Source organism: Babylonia areolata, chromosome 31 (genome assembly GCF_041734735.1).
Source record: "Babylonia areolata isolate BAREFJ2019XMU chromosome 31, ASM4173473v1, whole genome shotgun sequence".
Classification (NCBI taxonomy): domain Eukaryota; kingdom Metazoa; phylum Mollusca; class Gastropoda; order Neogastropoda; family Buccinidae; genus Babylonia; species Babylonia areolata.
The window spans coordinates 11,812,946-11,833,775 of record NC_134906.1 but is presented as its reverse complement, the minus strand read 5'-3'; the positions used below and the strand labels follow the sequence as shown (position 1 = coordinate 11,833,775).

At 44.0% G+C, this 20,830-nt stretch overlaps 2 protein-coding genes across 2 annotated transcripts in view; one reads left to right on the top strand and one right to left on the bottom strand.

Annotated features, from left to right (window-relative positions):
• Nucleotides 1-15,759, bottom strand: part of LOC143275980 (uncharacterized) — a 26,131-nt gene extending 10,372 nt beyond the window's left edge. The window contains exons 1-9 of the mRNA XM_076580340.1: nucleotides 15,610-15,759; nucleotides 14,535-14,774; nucleotides 12,183-12,238; nucleotides 10,845-11,285; nucleotides 8,240-8,706; nucleotides 6,487-6,601; nucleotides 2,707-2,845; nucleotides 1,385-1,478; nucleotides 1-79 (exon numbers count right to left, since the gene is read on the bottom strand). The exon at nucleotides 1-79 is cut by the window's left edge and continues 104 nt beyond it. Coding sequence (XP_076436455.1) covers nucleotides 1-79; nucleotides 1,385-1,478; nucleotides 2,707-2,845; nucleotides 6,487-6,601; nucleotides 8,240-8,706; nucleotides 10,845-11,285; nucleotides 12,183-12,238; nucleotides 14,535-14,774; nucleotides 15,610-15,674 — 1,696 coding nt within the window. The 5' untranslated portion in view covers nucleotides 15,675-15,759. The remainder of the gene's footprint in view (nucleotides 80-1,384; nucleotides 1,479-2,706; nucleotides 2,846-6,486; nucleotides 6,602-8,239; nucleotides 8,707-10,844; nucleotides 11,286-12,182; nucleotides 12,239-14,534; nucleotides 14,775-15,609) is intronic.
• A 105-nt stretch (nucleotides 15,760-15,864) lies between these two features.
• Nucleotides 15,865-20,830, top strand: part of LOC143275898 (uncharacterized) — a 58,597-nt gene continuing 53,631 nt past the window's right edge. The window contains exons 1-2 of the mRNA XM_076580223.1: nucleotides 15,865-16,131; nucleotides 17,299-17,357. Of these exons, the coding sequence (XP_076436338.1) occupies nucleotides 15,927-16,131; nucleotides 17,299-17,357 (264 nt within the window). The 5' untranslated portion in view covers nucleotides 15,865-15,926. The remainder of the gene's footprint in view (nucleotides 16,132-17,298; nucleotides 17,358-20,830) is intronic.

The window sequence follows — 20,830 nt, the reverse complement described above, 5'->3', positions numbered from 1 at the left end:
TCAAGGAGGCCAGTCGGCCCGCGTCCCCGCTCTCCCTGGGTGGGGGGGCTGGGTGGTGGGGGTCATCTGCCCTCAACTCCTGGCAGAGAGAGGGAGGGAAAACGCTGTTGTTCATTTCGGGGTTTTTTTTTTTAATATACTTTTTTTCATTGTGCACGTTTCTTTTTATCTATCATTTGTGGTCATCTGCCCTCAACTGGCAGAGAGAGGGAAAATGTCAGTCATCATTCTTATGACGCTCAACTCCAGAAGAGTGATACCCCTGAAAAATTGTTGTCGCTCTTGCAAGAAACATCCAACTGCTTCCTGGACATTCAAAACTGGATGACTCTAAATAAGTTACAACTGAACGCGGACAAAACTGAAGCAATGATCACAGGAACTAAACAAAAACTCTCTTCCATCACAATGTCATCTTAAATCATCATGATTACTGCAATCAATAAAGTGTAAACATTGATTGATTGAATGATTGGACAAGTTTCTTTTTTTTCTGTATTTTTTTATGTTGTTGTTGCTGTTTTTTTTTATACATCACTTTTATTTTGTTTTGTCTTTCTCTGAATGCTACTGTTCGTTTTATATTGTTTGTTTCATACTGTTCTCTGTATTGTATACATGTCTTTGCAAAAGGAAATTTTCTATCTAAAATTACGTTTAAATAACATACTTACCGTGACCCAACTAGTGCAGACTCCGGCAGGGGTCTGATATTCCTGTCCTGTGCAAACTACTATCCGCCTATGCAGAGAAAACGAAAGTAACTACGGCCGATAACCTCCCAGAAGTAGGTAACCTCCCCTTTGTCCCGCTGGCTAGCGCCCTCTTTTTCCGGCAGCCATCATGACTCCTGTTCCTGTGCTCTTCATACGGCTAAGTTTTTTCGTATTTTGTTGGTCGATTTGTCTTCACAAAATTTTTTTTTTAAGTTAAAAAAAAAAGAAAAAAGAAACTGCTACAAAAGGAAAGGTGAGAGCGACGGGTGCAATAACCGAGTGGTTAAAGCGTTGGACTGTCAATCTGAGGGTCCCGGGTTCGAATCATAGTGACGGCGCCTGGTGGGTAAAGGGTGGAGATTTTTACGATCTCCCAGGTCAACATATGTGCAGACCTGCTAGTGCCTGAACCCCCTTCGTGTGTATATGCAAGCAGAAGATCAAATACGCACGTTAAAGATCCTGTAATCCATGTCGGCGTTCGGTGGGTTATGGAAACAAGAACATACCCAGCATGCACACCCCTGAAAACGGAGTATGGCTGCCTACATGGCGGGGTAAAAACGGTCATATACGTAAAAGCCCACTCGTGTGCATACAGGTGAACGCAGAAGAAAGGTGAGAGCAACAACATCCACAACAACAACGAAAGACGAACAATACCATACCTTCATTCCTTCCCCTTCTTCATCTTCCTCAGAGTCAGACTCTTCCGTTTCTGACGCGGACGACAGGTCCTTCATCGTCAGGCGGCGGCCAGACCTTACCCAACAGGTGATGATTATTCAAACTGAATACACAGGAACTGACTGATGATGGTTATTATCAAAAACTTGCTAGGTAAAAAAAAAAATCCCAGTAAAGTGTTCACAACCTCCCAAATTGGGTAATGTGTATATAGATGCTGGGTTATAACAACTGAGGTGAGCTCACCGCTTGTGTTCAGTGTACTTTTATGACCTTCCTTACATCCCTTTCAGATCTCCCAAGCATAAGGGGCACAGACTGCATATTGCATTGTACTGCATTGCATTGCATTGCATCATTGCATTGTACTGTACTGTATTGTATTGAATTGGATTGGATTGCGTTATACTGCATTGTGTTATACTGCATTGCCTTGCCTTGCCTTGCCTTGCCTTGCCTTGTATTGTATTGTATTGTATTGTATTGTATTGTACTGTATTGTACTGTATTGAAGGAAGGTGGCAGAATGGTTAAGATGCTCAGCTGCCAATACAGACAGTCCATCAGGGTGTGGGTTCTAATCCCGCTCTCGCCCTTTCTCCCAAGTTTGACTGGAAAATGAAACTAAGCGTCTAGTCTTTCGGATGAGACGATAAACCGAGGCCCCGTGTGCAACACGCACTTGGCGCACTGAATAAGAATCCATGGCAACGAGAGTGTTGTCCTCTGGCTAAATTATGTAAAAAGAAATCCACTCTGATACGTGCACAAACATATAAGCATGCACTGAAGGCCTGACAAGCACGTTGGGTCATGCCGCTGTCAAGCATCTGCCTAGCTGATGTGGTGTAGCATATATGGATATGTCCGAACGCAGTGACGCCTCCTCGAGAAACTGAAACCATATTGTATTGTATTGTATTGTTTTGTATTGTATTGTATTGTATTCATTTTTCTCACAACAGATTTCTCTGTGCGAGATTCAGGCTGCTCTCCCTGTAGGGAGAGTGCATCGCCACCAATTTCTTTATCTTTTCTTTTTTCTTTATTTTTTCTGCCTGCAAACAGTGGATTTATTTTTCTGCAGAATTTTACCAGGGGCAACCCTTTTTGTCGCCGAAGAACACGTTCACACACGGGGGCCTCGTCACATCTGAATGACTAGCCTCCAGACCACCAAAGGTGGTCAAGGTCAAGAAACGAAAAGAAAAAAAATACTGGCAAATGTACTGTCACAACATTAATAAAAAAAAGTTTTTAAAAACACAAAAAAACCTCCAACTGGGACTGCAGCTATACATACCCTTTCTCTATACTGGCCCTCAGCAGGGTGTTCTCAAAGTCGCGGATCACCTGCTCCTTGGCCTGTTCCGCTTGAGCGACTCTGGCCTCCATCGCTTCCCGTCGCCGCTTCTCCGCCGCCCGGACCTCCGACATTAAGTCTGGTGGAAATCACACACACACACACACACACACACGCTTTCACATACATAGGGAAAAAAAGAAGAAAAGGAGAGAGGAAAAGGAAAACAAGAGGGAAAAAATTGGGGGGGGGGGGGGGGGTATAATGAAAATTTTTTTTTTTTTTTTAAGACAAAAAAAACACAGCCTGGCAGGAACATGGATGGTGTCATTTCCTTTATCAATTTGCTCTTTTTTAAAAAAAAAAAAAAGAAAAAAAGCATTGGACATAATAACCGACTACACATGAAACTTAATGAAAACTTAAAGAATTTGTGCAGTTTAGAAAGCATGGGAAACAAGAACAGATCACAAGTGGATTTCTCCTTTGGAAGTGCATGAGAAAATTTAACAATAATGGAACTACATAAGGATATACAAAAATGTCTCATGGCTTTTGCCTGATACGCTCCCTAATAGCTGAGTTTGTAGAGAAAAATTAGATTATAATTCAAAGATCAACTGCACATTTTGTTTTCCTTGGTGCTCTAACTTCTCCCAATCAAAATAAATAATCTAAAAGTAAAAGACTTTAGACTGCGCTTGTATTGTGAATGACAGCTAAAGAACGTAGGACGAAAATGTAATCACATTAGACTTTGCTAACCCTCGCTTACCTGTGCCTTCCTCAAGCTATCCCTAGCCTACCTCACTCAAGCTATCCCTAGCCTAACTCCATCAAACTATCCCTAGCCTACCTCACTCAAGCTATCCCTAGCCTACCTCCATCAAACTATCCCTAGCCTACCTCACTCAAGCTATCCCTAACCTACCTGCTACAAACTATCCCTAGCCTACATCCATTAAGCTATCCCTAGCCTACATCCATTAAGCTATCCCTAGCCTACCTGCAACAAGCTATCCCTAGCCTACACCCATTAAACTATCCCTAGCCTACCTCCATCAAGCTATCCCTAGCCTACCCCCATCAAGCTATCCCTAGCCTACATCCATCTATCCCTAGCCTACATCCATCTATCCCTAGCCTACATCCACCAAGCTATCCCTAGCCTACATCCATTAAGCTATCCCTAGCCTCCCTACTACAAGCTATCCCTAGCCTACATCCATTAAGCTATCCCTAGCCTACATCCATTAACCCTTTCGCTGCCAGGAAAATAAAATTTAAGTGAAATCTATTTGCCAGGGTTTTTTCACAAAAAACGGGTATAAATTTTCAAAAAATTCTGTGCTCTTTGTTATTGGAGAAAGACCCATAAAAGTATATATTTTCTGAAAGGGAAATGAATAAAGAATACAAAACACATGATGTTTTCCCATTTTATGCATTTTAAGTGACATGCTGTTGTTTTGAAATCAGTGTTTTGTTTTTTGTCACATTTTCAACTTGTTCATTACAAACATTAGTCTGGTAATTTGCACAAAAATATCATATTTTCTGGACAAATGGATATCTGCACACACAAAATCATACTAGAACAACCACAATATAAAAAAACTGAAAAAGAAATAGATGCATTGTGACTTCTGCAAGTGATAATATGGATGTGAGGCCACGCCCCCTCAGTCTCCACCCCCCTCCTCTTCACCCCTCTCACACCGTCACTTCATCAGACCGCGTTGGCTGAGTGCCAAGAAAATAGCTCATGCGGTGCCCTGCTAAAAATTCGTCTGCTACAGTTGAACAGCCTGCATCACTCACTGATAGTTGTATCTTGGCCACTCTCTTGATTGCTCCCTTTATTTTCTATCAAATCGTCCTATAAATGTTCACCACTGTCTTCTCCTTCGAATTTATGCTCCAATTCTTTCTGAGCATTAGCTAAAGAAAGTAATCTTGGCTGATTTAGTTCGCCACGAGCGCATGTCTTGAGCATGGAGTCAGTCCGACATTTTGTTGAGCGAGCGAGGTGAGGAGCCAGGCAAAGACTGCGGCCAGTAACCCAACCAAAACGTTCAAATAAAGGACTGCCTTATGACGCAGATGGTGTTTCTAGCTATGAATAGAATCCAGAAAGATTCCCCAAGCTAAAGCTACCAGCATTTTTGTCAACGAACTGAATGCAAAGCAGGGAAAAGTCAGAATATTTCGATGACAAGTTATCGAATCATGCAGGCAGCGAAGCATACATGCTTGCCATGACGAGTTATCTCGTCATGCAGGCAGCCTAGGGGTTAAGCTATCCCTAGCCTACCTGCAACAACTATCCCTAGCCTACCCCCACCAAGCTATCCCTAGCCTACCTCCACCAAGCTATCCCTAGCCTATCTCCACCAAGCTATCCCTAGCCTACATCCATCAAGCTATCCCTAGCCTACATCCATCAAGCTATCCCTAGCCTACCTCCTCAAGCTATCCCTAGCCTACCCCCACCAAGCTATCCCTAGCCTACCCCCACCAAGCTATCCCTAGCCTACCTCCTCAAGCTATCCCTAGCCTACCCCCACCAAGCTATCCCTAGCCTACCCCCACCAAGCTATCCCTAGCCTACCTCCCTCAAGCTATCCCTAGCCTACCCCCACCAAGCTATCCCTAGCCTACCCCTACCAAGCTATCCCTAGCCTATCTCCACCAAGCTATCCCTAGCCTACCTCCACCAAGCTATCCCTAGCCTACCCCCACCAAGCTATCCCTAGCCTACCTCCATCAAGCTATCCCTAGCCTATCTCCACCAAGCTATCCCTAGCCTACCTCCGTCAATCAACCATCCCACCACACATCCCTAGTTCCCCAAGATCAATGACAAGGGATGTAAAATAAAACTGAATAAATAACATTCCCAGAAAAAGTGAAGAATATACCATTTTCATGGGGCAAGAGTGACTGATTTTTGTGATACTGAAAAGTCTGTGGCTTGGGTCCAGGGGGCCGCTTTGCTGAAGTGTGTGCATGTCTTATCACCAAAACAAAATAAAATAAAGAGAAAAAACTTTTTTTTTTAAATTGCCAAAATGCGAATCTAACAATAGTAATAGCAGTAGTAACAACAACATCATTACTAAAATAAAAATAACAAAAATGTAACTTATGCAAAAATACTCCAACTCATGCATTTTCACACAAACCTGCCAGATTCTTGGCTGTGATGGAATCTATCTTTGGGATCTCCATCAGTAAATCGCAATAATGTGAATATGAAAATACTATTACTTCTAGTACCAGTACAAACAATAATAATCATAGAAGCAACAATAACACTACTGAAATAGAAATAATAAAAGACAGACTGGTGCAATAGCCAAGTTGGACTTTCAATCTGAGTGTCCCGGGTTCGAATCTCGGTAACGGCGCCTGGTGGGTAAAGGGTGGAGATTTTTCCAATCTCCCAGGTCAACATATGTTCAGACCTGCTTGTGCCCGAAACCCCCTTTGTGTGTATACACAAGCAGAAGATCAAACATGCACATCGAAGATCCTGTTATGCATGTCAGCACTCGGTGGGTCATGGAAACAAGAACATACCCAGCATGCACACCCCCGAAATCGGAGTATAGCTGCCTACACGGCGGGGTAAAAAACGGACATACACGTAAAAGCCCACTCATGCACATACAAGTGAATGTGGGAGTTGCAGCCCACGAACGAAGAAGAAGAAGAAGAAATAATTAAAAAATATATCTTATACAAAAAACACTCCAACCCATGCATTTTCACACAAACCTGCCAACTTCTGGGCAGCAACAGAATCCAGCGTGCCGTCCTTAGGGGTCTCCGTCAGTATCTGCAGCTTAAGCGTCTCCACCTCTTTGGTACACATGGCCAGCTTCTCTGCCAGCTGAAACATCAACATGCACACACACACACACACACACACACACATTAAACCCTTTACTGCTGAAGCATACATGTGTGCCAACCCCAAAAATATTACCATCTGGAACAGATGATGTAATGAGAGGGGCAAGGCCTTCAAAACCCACTGCTAAAAAAAGAAAGAAGATAATCTGGCAAAAAGACACATTGATGTAACCATGACATTTGACTTCTAAATCTTTTTTTTTCTTTTAAAACAGTGATGCTCTGGCCAAAATATATCACCATATGGTATACCATACTGAATAAAAACTGGTTGAAAAAGTAAACTTCTTTCATGCTTTCACATTTTCCCAACAAGCCACATGGTGACCTTGACCTTTGACCTTGTTTCTTTTCATGGGTTTTGCTTTCACTGTGACCAATCATTGAACCAAATTTGTTGAAGATTATATGTAGACGACCTCTTTCCTGCATGGAGAAATATTTACTATCAGTATGATATGCCAGGTTGTAATCTTGACCTTTAACCTCTGATTTTGAATTTCTTTAAAAATAGTGTTGTAATTATTAACCAGTCATAAGACGAAGTTCGAATGAAATTGTATGTAAGATAGTCTCCATAAATTAGATTTCTTCTGTTTTGCCAGACCTTCACCTTTGACCTCTCACTCTGCTTACCATATCATCACAAAAGGGGTGACTTTAAAGGTCTTGTTCATATGCCAACTTTGGTTTCCATGCAAGTTGTGGGTGCTGAGAAAATGCCAAAGTTCAAGTTTATCATGGACACAAATACACACACACACACACACACACACACACACACACACACAAATACACACACACACACACACACACACACACACACACACACACACACACAGATCGCCACAGCCAGTGCACAGTCCACACAGACACCAATCACACCAACCACCTTGTATGTTATTTTGTGTGTGTATCTTCTTTTCTTTTTTGTCCCATGATCTGCGCCATTTCAGTAGCATTCCTCCCACGCCGCTCAATCTGAATCCCCCATACACAACCACACCTGGGTTTGCCCATCGCGGTCCCAGTGTCGGCAGATCACAGGGAGTTAGGTCGCCAGGAAGCCACACACCTGAGGAGACCCTACACTGCTGCCGAGTCACTTCTCTTTTTTCATTACTGATGATGAAGAAGGAGGATGGTGATGATGACAATGTTGCTATGGAGGTCCTTTTAAGTTTGAGACTATGTGATAAGGCTGTACTCTATGCTTTCTTTCATATGATACCCAGGCGTTAACCAGGCCCGAGTGATACAGACACTGGCAGTGTTGGTCAGGGAATTTGAGCGACACTCCTAGAGACGCATCCGTGAAGTGGCTGATACTCAACTGAGTGGTCCCGGTCTTCCCATTCAAGCCCACAGCACACTTAGCTCTGAGTAGGAACCAGCCGCAGGGGGGGGAAAAACCCACTTCCACTGGGAATCGAACCCGCATCCCACCCAGCTGTAAGTCTGCGACGCTAACCACTTCGCCATGGTGGCTGGTATGTTGTGTGTATATCTATTATAAAATCAAAATGAACTAAGCTAAACTGACACATACATCTTATCACATGTATATTATTATTTACTTTTTTTTTTAAATAACATAAAAACACCATCCACCCACTTGCTGATTCGAGTCCTTCAGTCGTCCAACCTCATCCTGCAGCAGCGAAGTGTGACGTGCCGACACATCCATCAGGGGACTGCTCCCACCTGCATGCAGCAGAGGCATGGGGAATGCCGGAACCCCCGCATGAGAGAAAGACGGCAAGAAACGCTCACCGTCCCCGACACGACCCTCACTCTCCCTGGGAAGAGCCGCAGGAAGGCCCTGGTAAGAAGACGACCCCATGCTGCTCGCGCTTTGAGAAAACAGCTCTGAGGCGGGGACAGCTGACTTCTGAGCAGCAGGGTTCTGCTCAAAAGGGTTTGACGGCTTTTGAGCTGGGGAGCTGTGAAGTTCCGAGCTTGGCGGCGCCTGGTTATTTGTGCTGGCAGCCACAAGGGGTTGGGAGGGATGTGAGTCTGGGTTCAACGCTGAGGCGCCGACAGAGTCTGCTGAACATGAAGGCTGCGTCTTTTCTGCGGCACCTACAATCCACCCACAAAAACAGTGAGGCATATTTAACAATTGATAACATTATTGCATCTGTGTCATAAGTTTCTAAAATGTTGTTGTTGTTGTTTTTAATGGCAGCAACGACAGGCAGGCGGGGGGGGGGGATGCGGGGGGTCCCCTTTTTTCTTTTGTTTAAAATACTTTTTTTTTGTGCTCTGCACGTGGCTTTCTTCATTGACAGAGAAAAATCACAAAAAACATAAATAAAATAATAATCATCATACTAATCATACTAATAATGATAGTAATATTGATGGTAGCAGAGTGAAATATTCAAATAGAAAAGAATACATTGTGTGATAAAGAAAAAGGAGATAGGAATAGTCCCATTCATGCTTCTTTTGTGTGGGGGTTTTCTAATGATGGACATTTGTTGTGTACTTTAATATTCTGCATGTGCATACGTATGTCTGGGTTTCTTTTTGCATTAGTGTGCCTTGTATGTGACAGTTTCACCCGTTTCTCCCACATTCACTCATATACACGAGTGGGCTTTTTATGTGTATGACTGTTTTTACCCCACCATGTATGCTGCCATACTCCGTTTTCGGGGGAGTTTACTGTTTCATTTATCTTGAACAACTTTTTGGTGATGCAACTGATCAAATGATTTAGGAAGGTGAGCTTTCTTTTTGACTGCTTTTGTTTCTTGACGCGATTTCTTCCCTTAGAGACGGTCACTTGTGGCTGGCTGGACAATAATATACAATGTGATTCAAAATCAGAAAATGTATGAGATGCAGCCCAAAAATATACAGCTTATGATTTCGTTCACCCTGCTCATGCCCTGTGGCACAAAAGGCCATGACCGGAAGATCTCCACAGCTGCCCGTCTTGAGCCGTCTTTGCCAGCTTCCCACAGGTACAGCTGTTCCCATTCAGTTCTTTTTCTACCATCCACCCATGAATATGGAAGAGGAGAAACAGTAGAAGCATTTCCACAACAGACTTTTTTAAAAACTTGCATCTTTACAATGTTTGTGCTTCATGCAACAGACTCGAATCTTGTGGGTCTGTAATCAACACCATCGTTCAGTGGGTTTACAGAAACTGAAACAACACTACTGCCCCTGAAAACAAAACACGGCTGCCTAAATGACAAGATAAAAATGAGACTTAAAAGTATTAAAAAAAAAAAAAAGTCTGCTTGTAACTTTAGTGTTTATGGGCTGCAACTGCCATGCGAACTAACATCAATAAGTGGGTTGATACATGCAATCATGACTTATCACCCTGCCATGTACTGATTAGGCAGCCATACTCGGTTTCTGGGAGAGGACATGCTGAGTATGTGCATGTTTCCACAACCCATCACACACTGACATGGATTCTAAGGTATTTAACGTGCACATAACTGATCTCCTACATGGGTACACACAAGAAGGGGATTAACCCTTTCACCGCCAGTCAGTTTAGAGTGCAAATTAACCTTGTGCAGGAACCACAGAAAAGATGGTGTCTAAGAATAGCTGGGGATTCCCCTGTGATGTGTAGAAAAAAATGGCCAATCCTACCACTGAAAATTAAGAGCATTAGGTTAATGCACAAAAAGCCCATCGACTGGCTGCATTTCAGTGACATGGGTGCTTTACCTAGCTGGTGCCGAAATGCGACCATGGCAGTGAAAGGGTTAAAGCACTAACAAGTCAGCACATCATTCTCCACCCTCAACCTACCAACTGCCATTAACAGAGACCACACCCAGGGCCCTCAGTGTGAAAAATACAGTGCTCGGACCACTTTGCTGATGTGCCCCCCCATCCTGTTCATAACACAAAGTAAAGGGAAACGCTGCTCATGGTAGCATGCACGTGGTCAGACACACATCACAAGTCACCGGGGAAAACACCTTCTAAACTCTGCTGCTTCTTCAGCTGATTTGTGTTTTCCCCCATCATGCACACACACACACTGACACAGACACTCACACACACACACACACACACACACTGGAACAATGTCCCAGCCTTGGTTCCTGCATTCCTCACTGTCTCATTGTTTCAGTGTTACCCCTCACCATCCTCTCAAGCTCAAACATACACAATTACACATTCCCAATGTGAATGCCTACACACACACACACACACACACACACAAACTCGGCCCATACCTCCAGGCAGACCAGCAGCACTGGCTCCAAAACCTCCAGCAGCCAGTTCCCCGTTCAGCAGAGGGAAGGACCGCGACAGAGGGATCCCCGCTCTTGCCTGCCCCGCCCCCACCGGGTGGTAGGCGGGTGGCATCACACCCAGAGAACTCACGGAACTCCACGGCGTCAGAGAGAAAGGCGCCGCGTACATCGGTGACGGGTAGTGACCCACAGGGTAGGCGGGCATCCCTGGTGGTGCGTAGTGTCGGTAGTGAGGAGGAGGGAAGGTGGAGGAAGGCTCGGCAGCAGAGTGATGGGACTTTATCCTTCCTCGTCGCTGCCTGCTCCTGGCTTCTCTGTGATGGTGGGCGTCCTCGGCTTCTGTCCCGCTGCCTTCCGTATCAGAGCCCTGGTTCGCACCGTTTTGGCTGTGGTGCGGTGTCCTTGGCGGGGGCTGAAAGTCTGAAACGTACAACCACCACAGATTTTTTCTTCTTCTTAAAGTATACATTTTCCCTCTTGCTGGAGTTCATGATATTTTTCTTTCTCTTATGCAAATGTAGTCAACTGAATGTACTTCATTTATTTTCTTTCTGTTATGCAAGTGTAATCAACTGAATGAATTACATATATTTTCCTGTCTGTTAGATGCTAATGAAATAAAGTGAATGTTTTACATCTGTATCCCAAATAGTTCTTCATTAACATTAGTGGATCTTTTGTTTGTTTGTTAGATGCTAATGAAACAGTGAATGTATTACATCTATATCCCAAATTGTTCTTCATTAATATTAGTGGATCTTTTGTTTGTTTGTTAAATGCTAATGAAATAAAGTGAATGTTTTACATCTGTATCCCAAATAGTTCTTCATTAACATTAGTGGATCTTTTGTTTGTTTGTTAGATGCTAATGAAACAGTGAATGTATTACATCTATATCCCAAATAGTTCTTCATTAACATTAGTGGATCTTTTGTTTGTTTGTTAGATGCTAATGAAACAAAGTGAATGCATTACATCTGTATCCCAAATAGTTCTTCATTAACATTAGTGGATCTTTTGTTTGTTTGTTTTGCTTTTGTTTTTTTGATGGGGGTCTTTTCTTTTTTTTCACAAACTGTTGTACTCCCATTCACAAAGCATGTGTGATTTTCATTTCAGAGACTATGAATCCTTAAAATCTCCACTATGTTTTACTTTCATTTCTAAATCCACATTCAAAGATTTTTATCTTTAAATCACTGGCATGATATAAACATATTATGCATAGTATTGCATAAACTGATTCAAGCAGAGTTTAAAGTTTTATGTTTTTGAAAAAATACTGAATCAAAGCAAATGAAATTAAAAAAAACTTACTCAGAACTCGCCGAACTGACTTATTACTGCGCTTGGCTCCTTTGGGGCTGAGTGAACTGTCAAACAAATAAAATGCAGTCACAAATCAAGTCATTAGAAAATCAACAAATCAATAAATTATAAATTACGGTAAATGAGTCCACAAGGCAGTCCAGCAAGGCCAGTAGGAGCAGAGGACAACATGGGAAAATGCACTCCAAAGGAGCCTCAGCTGGAGTGACATGTGAAACATGGCCCCTCTGAGGATCAGCTTCATCCTAAGATCTGTGTATGACCTCCTTCCCTCGAATACAAACTTGGTGAAATGAGGGAAAGCAGATGACCCTGTGTGCCCATTCTGCCATGGCAAACAAACAGTGGAACATGTCCTCAGCTCATGCAAAGCGGCGTTGAGCCAAGGACGGTACACATGGAGGCACAACCAAGTGCTAAAAGAAATTGCACACGTGATGAGCACTGTCCAAGTAGCACCAACCCCACCAGAAGTTCCAGTAGAGTTCCACTTAGCAGAAGGCAATAAAGTCTGGCCAGGAACAGCATCCAAAGTTTCCAAAGCATGGAAATGTGGGCTGCTTGATGGTGCCAAAGATTGAGAATGTACCGCTGATCTACCAAAAGGGAAGAAACACCCGGAAATCATCAGCAAGAGCAGCATGAGACCTGACACAGTACTCCACTCCAAGGCAATGAAACAAGCGGTTCTGACTGAGCTCACTGTGCTATATGAAAGCAGAATGGAGGAAGCCTACATCTACAAGACCAAGAAGTATGCAAGTCTAGCCAGCAGCCTGAGAGAATCTGTCTTCCAAGCCACAGTTCCCGCCATAGAGATTGGTGCAAGAGGGTTTGTGGGTGCATATGCCTACAGCCTCATGAAACAGCTGTCGATTTCTGGCAGAGAGAGGACATGGGCTCTTAAGGCAATGGCAGAAGCAGCAGAAAGAGTTCCAGCTGGATCTGGTCAAGGGGGAATGAAAGTAAACTTCATAAGGATTAAATTAGGCGTATGATTCTGCCAGAAAAGGTGACTCAGTCCTGAGTGGGCGACCACCCTGGAGGCGCGGTTCGAACCTGCTGAGGACCAGGAAAAAAAGAAGAAAAGGGGGCAATACAAAGGCATCCAGGAGTCATGACCTGGGTGCGGCCTGGCCCCCCTGGAGTGTAAGGAGTTAAGGGCCGAAACACTTGACTGAGGGGGGCTTCTTCTCTGAAGACCTTGTACTGTCCAGCTCTCCCTATAGTTTCTTATCATTATTATTGTCTGATCCAAAGGACTAAATATTCAGATTTGCTTTTCCAGTCAAACTTCACAGAAAGGATGAAACCAGGATTCAAACCCAGACTCCCTCAAGAAAACTGTATGGGCAGATAAGCATCTTTACCATTCTCCCACCTTCCTCCTTCTGCAGAATATTTAAAGCACTTATTAAAATATTATCATTATTTGTCTATCCAGTATTCACCAATACATTTTGTAATATTATCTCTTATCAACATAAACTGCCGACCAATACACTCTGTAATATTATCTCTTATCAACATAAACTGCTGACCAATCTTTAAACAAAACATATCTTTCTATTTAAAAAAAAAAATTTCTTTTTTGTTTTTGCTTTTTTTGCTAATGATATGAATATTCCCATCAAAATGCAAAGCTTGCCAAAAGAATAGCTGTTTTTTTTCAAAAGCGTATGAATCAACAGAAGTCATAGTCTACTTTCTTGCAGATCTATAATATACTTATATTGAAGAACCAGTCTGCACATTCTTCTTTATTCATTACTAGTCATGTCAGTACTTCGCAAAAACAAGCAAAAATCTCTATCCTTCCTGGGTTTTTCGTTGTTGTTGTTTTTTTAAATATAATATTTCTTTTGTCAGAACTGCCAATCAAACCATACAATGTGAAACAAACTGCTTTACAATAAATGCTTAACAGGCATGATAATCAAGTGGTTATAGTTATGGACTTTCAATCTGAGGGTCTTGGGTTTGAATCATAACTGCACCTGGTGGAATGTGGATTCAGGGTGAAGATTTTCTCCCAGGTGCATGTGCAAACCTATTAGTGCCTGAACCTCCCTCATGTGAATACACATGCTGAACATTGAATATGTACGTTAAAGATCCCGTAATCCATGTCTACAGTCTTTGGTGGTTCATGGAAACAAACATATTCTCCATGCATACCCACCCCTGAAAACAGAGTATGACTGCCTTGACAGTGGGATAAAAGTGTTCATACAAGTAAAAGCACACTTCTACATGTATGTATGCAAGTGAACATGGGAGTTGCAACCCATGCATGCTGAAAGAAAAGAACAAAAGCAATACATAGCAAAAGACACATACCTGTAAGCCTTATTCCCTGATGCTCTGGACGTTGTCAGCTGTTCTTCATCTGCTTCAGAGTGTTCACTGGACTCCACTACTTCCTGCACGTCAAGCAAAGGATCTGCTTTGCCCGCCCGAGGAAGGCGGTTGCGGAGTTCCGAGTTCACTTCCGGTGAGCCGTAAGGATCAACAAGATGTTGTCGTAACCGTTTCTCAGCTTCTTTTCTCCGCTTTCTTTCATCCTCTATGGTCTTCTCTCTTTCATTTTGAAAAAAATAATAAAGTTTTGATTTCTTTTTACTAGGCCTATTCAGTTTGCGCATGATTTATCACACAACAGTTCAACCAAAAAATGAAAATCAGCATCACTTCAATAGCTAATTGAATAACAAATGACATATCAACAAAATGAACAATGCATAGGATTATGTGCAAACTTATAATATCAAATACCTTTTGTTTAATTTTCAAATTCAAAAAGAAGACAGCAAAGTAAGTTAAGTATACAATTATTTCAAAATTTTTATGACTGGCTGAGTGGCTCATGGAATGAAATGACAACAAACATCTGAGCCAGAAATAAAAAGCAGCAAAAACTCCTCCTTGCAGCATGTGCGAATCTAAAGATATATCTGAACCAATAACTTGAACTTGAACTGTACGATGTTTGAGGTCTTGTAAAAGTCCTGTTCATCAATCCGTGTGGATTATATGGCTGGTATACTAAAAACTTTGCATGCGTAGCTTATTCATCTGCACAGAGAAAGATGATGAATGGTATACATATATCTACGCTGATCAGCAAAACACCAAGTCAGACAGTATACAGCATATATAGATATTACACAGACTGATAATTGACATCTATTAGTATTATCTTGCTAAATCCAGCCTCTTAGTCTTGTCATACACAGAACTCTAACATCATGTTACTCTTACGGCATAACAGCAAATCATCCTGCGTCAACACAGTTTGTGGTCAATACAATACTGACAGATGAAGATCTGATGAGTCTACATGCATAAATTTATAATCGATCATTCAATAAGTAAATCATTGATCCAAATGACAATCTTCCTCCCCATGTCTTACTTTTCTGTTATATCATCTCTCAGTTCTTCCACTTTGTTCCTGCAGTTTTCAAGCGCTCCTCTCATTTTACAAACCAATTTCTTCTCTTCACAAGGTAGCTTTTCGAAGTGTTTTTCAGGGGTTCTGTCCAGTCTTCTGTGGTATCTCACAACTGTCTCGTCTGCTTTTTCCGCCATGTTGTCAACAAGCTGTTGTTTCGTTTCCTGTTACCTTGACCTTGCGTATTCGGAAAGGCGCGTACTTCCGTTTGCAAGTTCCAAGCGATGACCATAGCAGATCTTCGAATATAGATTCAGCTATATTAGAACCGCAAAATCATGGATAGAGAACGAGTAGAACTCGAGGCAGATATCCAGAAACTGCACCACACTCTAGAAGAGGATAGAAACCAATGGCAGTATGATTATTTGGTTGATAGCGATGACGATGATAGTGAAGATGACGATGATGCACTGTACATCGACTTGGATAAGCAAGGTTCTACGGCAGCTTCTGTTGCCTCATTGTCTGCTCGCAGTGCAGGTGAGAAAAAGAGGGAAGTCACGCGACAGTGGGGTTAATTAAGACCCAACTGCTGATAAATAATGCAAGAAATAAGGGAGGAGAAAACTCTGAAGAGCCTGCTGGCAAGGGAACTAACTTTTCACATGAGCACATGGGAGACAAGTATTGACCATGAGACTTTTACTGAGGAGGTTTTTGATTTTCTTACTTACATATTGTAAAGTTGCAATAAGAACACAGTGGATGCTCTCAGTCAGTGGTCACCATACCGATTCATGGCAAGATATTTGAAATGAAATGACATTGCAAAACGAACCAGTGCAAGCACAGTTGCCCCCTTCTTTTGCAGTTATCATGTTATGTATAGTACACATGTATGTAATATGATATATCATTATGTGTAGTGTGCTGACCAATGCAATGAACAAGCTACATATTATTTCATTGAAAACTCTTGAAGAATACAGCCTTGATCAACTGTACCTTTAGGGCTTTTGGTCGTGGTTCGTAGCACTCAGAATTAGAACTACAGTATGTAGTGAGTGTCTCAGTATCTGATTTGTATCAAATCTGGTTTTGATTCTCACTAGCAATTTCTGTCTTTGTATCTGATTTGTATCAAAGACTGATTTTGCTTCTCGTTAGCTATTACACACACACACACACACACACACAGTGACACATACATACACACACACACACACACACACATACACGCACACATACACACACACACACACACACACACACACACACACACACACACACACACTCACACACACACATGGAATGCATAGTGTGCCAACTGTGTCCTTTTTGTTGTTTTGTTTTTTTGTGAATTGTTCTTTTATACAACTCCACCAGTTAATTTCAACACTGTTAACAAATGAACAATAAATTTGATTTATTCAGTTGATTGTGATCATAGCAGTTAATATAGTGTCACACTTCATTTAGATGACACTTGATTATGGCACAAACATTACAATATCATGTTTACATTTCTTTTCATCTGATGTATACATTCATAATCATATTTGTTATTATATTGGAACCTTCAAGACCTAGTTCTTTCAGTTATCTTAAATGTCCTACTTCTTGCAATTATTTTCTACAAAATCCTGAAAGCATTTTGAAATTATATTATATAGAAGTTTCCATTTTTTTAAACTTTGATTTCTTCAGGAGGAAGAACACCAACCAGTGCACAGAGCACCATCTCACAACCAGAGAGTGCAGGGGAGGTACGTACATTGATTGTGTTCACTGTGTTTTCATCTGATGCTTAACTCCTTGTCTTGCTGATATTGCCAAGCATTGTGACAGAAACTTCCTTGTGTCAATACAAGAACCTTTGGTGAATGTTCTTTTTGGTGTCATATACTGTACCATGTCAAACTGATGCAAACTAGGCCTATTGGTTTGCTCTGCTTGGCCAAATTTCGTGCGGCTAACAGTGAAAAGATGGGCCCACCCACTCTCAGCCAATCAAACGCCTCTAAAAACTATAAGCGCTTAATCATTCCTTTGGCCAAGGCTCTCCACGCCATCTTGTCAGGTTTACGCTCTGTCTCGTCTTACGCTTTTTTCGGCTATTCAGCGTATCCTTTTGGCCTTATTTTGTTGCATGCGGCTTGTGTTTATTGTATTCTTCCAGCTCGACGGAGCAGGAGAGCGTCCTAGAAAAAGAGATATCGCACCCACTCCTCATGGGGCTATATCTCAACTCTCGGACCTGGGCCCCAGTTTTTACGGCTGGTTGTTGGTGATTCCAAAGGTCTCGGGAGGGTGGAGACCAGTTTTGGACTTGTCCCCCCTCAACAAATTCCTCCCCAAAATCAAATTCAAGAGGGACACACAGGCACAGATTCGGGAGACCATCCAACAAGGTGATTGGCCAACCTCTATCGATCTGGAAGATGCTTATTTTCATATACTCATCCATTCGGCATCCCGTCGGTACCTGAGGTTCGTGTGGAGGGACAAGGGGTTCCAGTTCCCTGCCCTCCCATTTGGTCTGTCCCTTGCCCCTTTCCTGTCTACCAAGGTGCTGCGGGAATTGGTGTCCATCGTCCGCTCGGAATCCATTTGTCTCTGTGTGTACCTGGACGACTTGCTTATCCTGGCCCAGTCGCAGGCCCTGTGCCTGAGTCATACGGCCAGACTTCTAGACCTTTGCTCCCAACTGGGCTTCCTCATGGACCAGCAGATATGCGATCTGTCCCCACGTCAGTCCTTCGACTTCTTAGGGATGAGATTCGACACGCGGTCTATGATAGTCTCTCTGGCGCCAGATCACTGGGACCGTCTGGCAGGCCTCCTCAGCCACTGGCGCCACTCCTCCCAAGATACAGCGCAGGCACTTTCTTCCCTCTTGGGCATGATGGAGTCCACGGCACCTCTCATTCCCCTGGACAGGGTTCTCAAGCGCCCTCTCCAGAGGGCACTGAGGTTACGCCGGTCCCAGAGCACTCAGCCATGGGATACCCAGATATGTCGGGGCGAGTGGTTCCTCGAGGTGACATCAGAGTGGTTAATCACCCCCCTTCGGACACAGGGGGTGCCCTTAGCCCCACCTACTCTTCAGGTGGCACTCTTCACAGCCGCCTCCTCCCTGGGCTGGGGAGCCCACATGGACTCACTCTATGCAGCAGGGACTTGGTCCCCGGAGGAGCGCCTGTGCCACATCAATGTTCTGGAACTGGAGGCAGTTCGCAGGACTCTCCTGCACTTCATGGGGGAGGCCACTGGCAAGACCATCCGCTTGTTCACGGACAAGACGACGGTCGCATGTTATGTGAACAAATGGGGGGAGCGCACTCGGCAGACCTCTCCATGCGGACTGAGGTTCTCCTCCGTTGGTGCCACAGCAAGGGCATTGCACTTTCAGCGAGACACTGAGCAGGAAAAACCAACTTCTTGGCAGATGCTCTTAGCAGGTCCAAGAGTGTCATACGCACAGAGTGCACCCTGGACAAGGACAGCCTTCAGGGGGTGTGGGAACAGTGGTTTCGGCCGATGGTGGACCTTGTTCAACAAGAGACTTCCCACTTCCGTCTCTTCGGTTGCCGACCCAGAAGCGTGGGCAGTGGATGCTCTCTCTCTAGATTGGAGCAGTCTGATTGCCTCCGCGTTTCCTCCCTTTCCAATTCTGTCCAAGGTGATACGGAAAGACAGATTGGAACACCCGCAGCTGATCCTCATTGCGCCGAAATGGCCAGTCCAGACCTGGTTTCCGGACCTTCAGTCCCTGACACATGTTCCCACCCCTGGAACTTGAAACCAAATCTCATCTGCTGAGGCAGCCTCGCTCGGGCACTCCGCATTCCAATCCTCAACTGCTCCACCAGCACGCATGGCTGCTGTGCGGTCGGAACTGTCAGCATCACCATTGAAGTCCTCGACCCCTCAGTCGGCCGCTGTGTCGGCTCTGCTGACCCAGGGGTGTGCCTCCTCTGACCTCCTCTCCATAGTCACCAGAGCAAGGAGGCAGGGAACGGAGACTTTGTATGACTTTCGCTGGAAGAAATGGTTGCGGTGGTGTACAGCTCAGGGCATTACCCCTACGAACCTTACGAGCATGCAGCTGGCCAACTTTCTGGCTCTCTGCTCCTCGGTTCATCCTGTCTGCTAGTTCTGGGCGAGGGTACAGGTCTGCCTTCTGTACCACATTGCAAACAGCTAGGTGGTTCCGCCTTGGAAGCGGATTGCCTGCTCAGAGAGGTGGCTAGGGGTGCCCCTCTGAAGGAAGCTAGAGACCCCAGAAGAGTGCCCCTCTGGGACTTGTTCCTGGTGCTGGATTTCATTCGAAAACAGCCCTTCCTACCATTGGGGACTATTCCTTTTGACATCCTCACCCTCAAGACCACTTTCCTTCTGTGGCTGGCCACAGGCAGTCATAGAAGTGAGCTGCATGGGCTTAGTGGAATGCCACAAGATCTGGCCTTCCACAGAGATGGTTCCATCACTATTCGTTTCCTTCCAGAGTTTCTGGCTAAGAACCAAGACCCTGAGGTTCCTTCCCCCTCTCTGAGAGTCAGACCTTTGTCTGATATTCTTGCCCAAGATGATGAGGATAGGCACCTGTCCGGTTCGGTGTCTCAAATATTGGGACAGGTCTCGCCATAGGCGTTCTTCTCAGAGGTGTCTGCTCATCTCCCTCAATGAGAATTACAAGAAAGACATCGCTGCAGGCACCATTTCCCGCCAGGTTTCCCAAGTCATTCGTAGAGCCTACTCTCATGCACACAGGGATATCAGCTGTCTTCATCCCAGAGCACACGAAGTGCGGGCCATAGCTACTTCGGCTGCTTTCCAGCACTCAGTGCCAACGCAGCATGTTTTGGAGGCAGCCTTCTGGCGGTCTGAGAATCCCTTCATCAACTTCTACCTCAGGAATTTCCGTATGACCAGGGCTGACGGTTCCAAGGGGATTTCCTTTGTCGCGGCTAACACTGCCGTCTCAGTTACAAGGGCTCCCCATATGAACCAGTAGGCGTTGCCCTCCTCCATTTGCTTTAAATTCTGCATCAGTTTGACATGGTACAGTATATGACACCAAAAGGAGGAGTTTGTATTATACTCCATGTTTGGTGTTAAATATACTTACCATGTCAAACTCGAATGCCCGCCCGTCCGTCCCCGCGTCTCCGCCGTGGTTCTCATGGGGCATTTTTGTTCATGGCCACGGAATGATTAAGCGCTTATAGTTTTTAGA